Source organism: Eurytemora carolleeae, unplaced genomic scaffold (genome assembly GCF_000591075.1).
Source record: "Eurytemora carolleeae unplaced genomic scaffold, Eaff_2.0 scaffold93, whole genome shotgun sequence".
In the NCBI taxonomy this organism is placed as follows: Eukaryota; Metazoa; Arthropoda; class Copepoda; order Calanoida; family Temoridae; genus Eurytemora; species Eurytemora carolleeae.
In genome coordinates this window covers 26,587-31,341 of record NW_019396929.1, presented here as the reverse complement: position 1 = coordinate 31,341, position 4,755 = coordinate 26,587, and the positions used below count along the sequence as shown (strand labels likewise).

Sequence of the window (4,755 nt, the reverse complement as noted above, 5' to 3'; positions counted from 1 at the left end):
AGATAGAATGATAGAAAAATAAAAGAATATATGGATAGAAGGATTGAAAAATAGGAAGATAGAAGAATAGAAAGATAAAAGGATGAAAAAGATAGATTGATAGAAGGATAGAAGGAAAGAAGGATAGATTAGATATATAGATAATGAACCCTGTATCCTGGTTCTCCTAGAGCTAAGGGGGAATCTGCCAAACCGGAAATTATAAAACACTCCTGTATTCACACTTCTCCATATACCCATCAGAATACAGGAGTACTCAGATACAGGGATACAGGGATACGGGGATACTTCGTACAGGAGATGGAGATATATTGAGGTTTTAGTCAAAAATAGAGATGTAAGGAGATATTGGACATATTAATTCCAATAGAGTGGAATTATTCATTTGGTGTACCGTCTACTAAAGTGGAATTATTCATTTGTTGTACCGTCTNGCCGAGGATTACAGCTTTAAGGTTTCCCAGATCCTCTGGGGTCTCCTGTAGAGAGTGATAGAAAGGTAGGAAGGTGGACAAGCAGATTTGTAGAGAGTGATAGAAAGGTAGGAAGGTGGACAGGCAGATTGGTATAGTAGTAGAAAGGTAATACGATAGAAGGGCAGAGTTGTAGAATGGTAGAAATGTAGAGAGGTAGAAAACTAGAGTGGTGGAAAGGTATAAAAGTTTTCTGAAAGATTGAACAGTAGAAAGGTAGGCAGGTTGAAAAGTATAAAAGTAGAAAGGTAGAAAGGTAGAAAGGTAGAAAGGTAGAAAGGTAGAAAGGTAGAAAGGTAGAAAGGTAGAAAAGTAGAAAGGTAGAACGGTAGAAAGGTAGAAAGGTAGAAAGGTAGAAAGGTAGAAAGGTAGAAAGGTAGAAAGGTAGAAAGAAAGGGATTTATATTTAATAATCAAAAGTAAAAAAATTTAAAATTACATACTTATTTCTGAGCATAACTCTAACAGCTGAAATATACATATATATATAGACATTATACATAAAATTGAGCAATTTTTTCAACATGATTGGAGTTACACCCTTGCGTATAATTTTCGTCCAATTTAGTGCACGCAACCCGGCAAACCTAGCCCTGAAACCAGCACCTAAAATTAGCCTAATTTTCTCAGCTCAAATTCTGCTTGCATGAAATAAGACATTAAACTAAACTTATCTTTTCGGTGAAACCAGTTTTTGACCCATAGACCATAGTGCAGTGTACTGAGGGTTAAATGTCTATTTCAAGATAGATACACCAGCTGAACAGATCACTGTGGGTTAAATGTCTCTTTCTAGTTCCAAAGATCGACCCCATGCACAGTGCAAAGTCTCTGTATCTAGTGTCTATCTGTCTGCCTGTCTATCTATCTGTCTATCTGTCTGTCTTTCTGTGTGTCTATCTGTCTGTATATCTATTTGTCTATCTATCTGTCTATCTGTCTGTGTATCAAGACATTCCAACCATTTTTCTCCTAATTATTAAATCATTTCAAACTATTTAGCTAAATTGAATTATCAACTGGGAGGTCCTATCCCGGGTAGGTGTATCCGCACCCCTCCCCTCATTTTATCCAGAGGGGAACCCCCCATGGATTCCCCCATCTTATCTAAAGGGGCACACAACCCCCCTCCCATTAAACTCCCTTTCTACCACCGATGATAAAAGTTTAAATCTGTGCTCAATATGAATAAGTTAAATTGAGCTAACATACCTACACTCTACACTCTACGCTCTACACTCTACACTCTTGATAGATAGATAGATAGATAGATAGATAGATAGATAGATAGATAGATAGATAGATAGATAGATAGATAGATAGACAGATAGACAGATAGACAGATAGATAGATAGGCAGATATATAGACAAAAAGTTAGATAGATAGAAAAGTATAAAACACCAAATAAGTGGAAAATTGATTTAGGAACAGGGGTGGTATCCCCCCCCAGCCTGGCCTCCCCTCCCTCCTCCTTTTACAACCGGAATAGGGTTAAAGACAATGTGTAGAGTTTCTGGATGATTTATCTCTGAAATATTAGAACTAAATGGTCTACTTACTACAAATGAACCACATGGATAGTTGGAGACACATATGTAGTTAGACAAATAATAGATAGATAGATATATATAGATAGATTGATAGATAGATGGATAGAAAGAAAGATAAACAGATAGTTAAATAAATATATAGATGGATATAAAGGTAGATGGAGAATTAGATAGACAGAAAGATAGATTGTTAAATGTATAAATAGATCTATAATTTTTAGAACACCCTAATAAATATATCAGAACATCCTATAATGAATATATTGGAACACCCTAATAAATATATTGAATCATCCCTTGAATCATCCCTAATGAATATATGGTAACACCCTAATGAATATATTGGAACACCCTAATGAATATTTTGGAACACCCTACTGATTATATTGGAACACCCTAATGAATATATTGGAACACCCTAATGAATACATTGGAACACCCTATATATTGAATATAATGAAACTCCCTAATGGATATATTGGAACACCCTAATTAATATATTGGAACACCCTAATGAATATATTGGAACACCCTAATGAATATATAGGAACACCTTTTATAATGAATATATCGGAACACCCTAATCAATATATTGGAACACCCTAATTAATACATAGGAACACCCTAATGAATATATTGGAACACTCTAGTGATTAAATTGGAAAACCCTACTAAATATATTGAAACACCCTAATGAATATATCGGAACACCCCCAAATGAATATATTGGAAAACCTTAATGTACATATTGGAACACCCTATATAATGAATATATTGGAACACCCTAATGAATATATTGGAAAATCCTAATGAATATATTCAGACACCCTAATGATTATATTGGAACACCCTAATAAATATATTGGAACACCCAAATGAATATATTGGAACACCCTAATGAATATATTGGAACACCCTAATTAATACATTGGAACACCCTAATGAATATATTGGAACACCCTTTAATGATTATATTGGAACACCCTAATGAATATATTGGAACACCCTAATGAANCTCTTTCCATAGTTAATCTTCTCTTTCCTTTATCCAATCATCCTCTTTCCATGGTTAATCTTCGCTTTCCTTTATCCAATCCTCCTCTTTCCATAGTTAATCTTCTCTTTCCTTTATCCACTCTTCCTCTTTTTTTATCCAATCCTCCTCTTTCCATAGTTAATCTTCTCTTTCCTTTATCCAATCATCCTCTTTCCATGGTTAATTTTCTCTTTCCTTTATCCAATCCTCCTCTTTCCATAGTTAATCTTCGCTTTCCTTTATCCAATCCCTCTCTTTTATCTCCCTATTTTCCGTTCTCCTCAATACTCTTTCATTCTCAATCTCACTTTGTTCTTTTCTTATCTTTCCTTTGCTTGTTCTTTCCTCTTCTCTTAGTTCTTTCTCCTTTTTCCCTTCTTTTTAGTTCTTTCTCTTCTTCTTTCTTTTCTTTTGTTCTTTCTCTTTATTTTTTCTTCTCCTTTATTTTTTCTCCTTGTTCTCCCTTCTCCTTTTTTCTCTCTCCTTCTTCTTCCTTCTCCTTTAAACTCCTTTCCTTGCCTAATCCTTCATTGCTCGTCCATTTATTCCCTGATATTTCATTTCTCTTTCTTTTATTCCCTCATCCTTTATTTTTCATCTTTTTATTCCATCATCCTTTATTTCTCCTTCTTTTATTCCCTCATCTTTCATTTCTCCTTCTTTTATTCCTTCATCCTTCATTTCTTTTATTCCCTCATCCTTCCTTTCTCCTTGTTTTATTCCCTCATCCTTCATTTCTTTTATTCCCTCATCCTTCCTTTCTCCTTCTTTTATTCCCTCATCCTTCAATTCTCCTTCTTTTATTCCATCATCCTTCATTTCTCCTTCTTTTATTCCCTCATCCTTCAATTCTCCTTCTTTTATTCCTTCATCCTTCATTTCTCCTTCTTTTATTCCCTCATCCTTCATTTCTCCTCCTTTTATTCCATCATCCTTTATTTCTACTCTCAAATCCTACATTTTGTCTCCTTTTCTCCCTTTCTTCTCCTTTTTCCCCCTTCCTCCTCCATAGTGTGCAGTATTTACGTTATCTCTGCATATCTCTGTATTTTACCCCTGGTATCCCCGGGCAGTCGGCTTGAGTCGGCTTGAGAATGGTTCTGGGGTCCTCAGATTAACACATTTGAAGGAAAGCTACGCAAATCACTTTATAATTTTAGACCCATTTCTAACACGAGATCTTGCATATTATGCTAATCTTCTCAAATATGCAGGTGAAGTCAAATAGACGAGTAAACACGTGGAGAGACTTTTTTCGCGCATTTTTGGAAATTATACAAACAAACAGACATGACTGTAAGCAATTTTTTGAAAAGAAAAAACGTTTTTTGTATTTAATATTCCCATTTCAAATTCAATTTTAGAAAACAGACCTTTTTTATATTCCAACTGGGGCCCTTCAATTAAAAGGTATTAATGTGAATGGTCGATGGCACTTTATCATTTAAGGGTATCTCAAATTAAGTTAATAATCCACTTAATTATTTCAATCATATAGAGTCTTACTTTTGAAATTTGAATTCAGATAAACGTTAGAGTTCCTCTATTGGTTTACTGTTCTATGTCAGTAAACGATTCTACATTTTGATGGCTCAAACAGGTTTTCAAATATTCGTATTAAATGACTGTTAAAAAAATTAGTTAGTTTTATGAACCATATCTTTGAGGCATAAACCCTTTTAAGGCATAGTCAAG

General features: G+C 34.4%; 1 protein-coding gene across 1 annotated transcript; it reads right to left on the bottom strand.

Annotated features, from left to right (window-relative positions):
• Nucleotides 1-3,654: 3,654 nt before the first annotated feature.
• LOC111710209 (putative uncharacterized protein DDB_G0292636) lies at nucleotides 3,655-3,969 on the bottom strand. The gene has a single exon (XM_023484270.1). It carries the CDS (start codon nucleotides 3,967-3,969, stop codon nucleotides 3,655-3,657), a length of 315 nt encoding a protein of 104 aa, XP_023340038.1.
• Nucleotides 3,970-4,755: the final 786 nt, after the last annotated feature.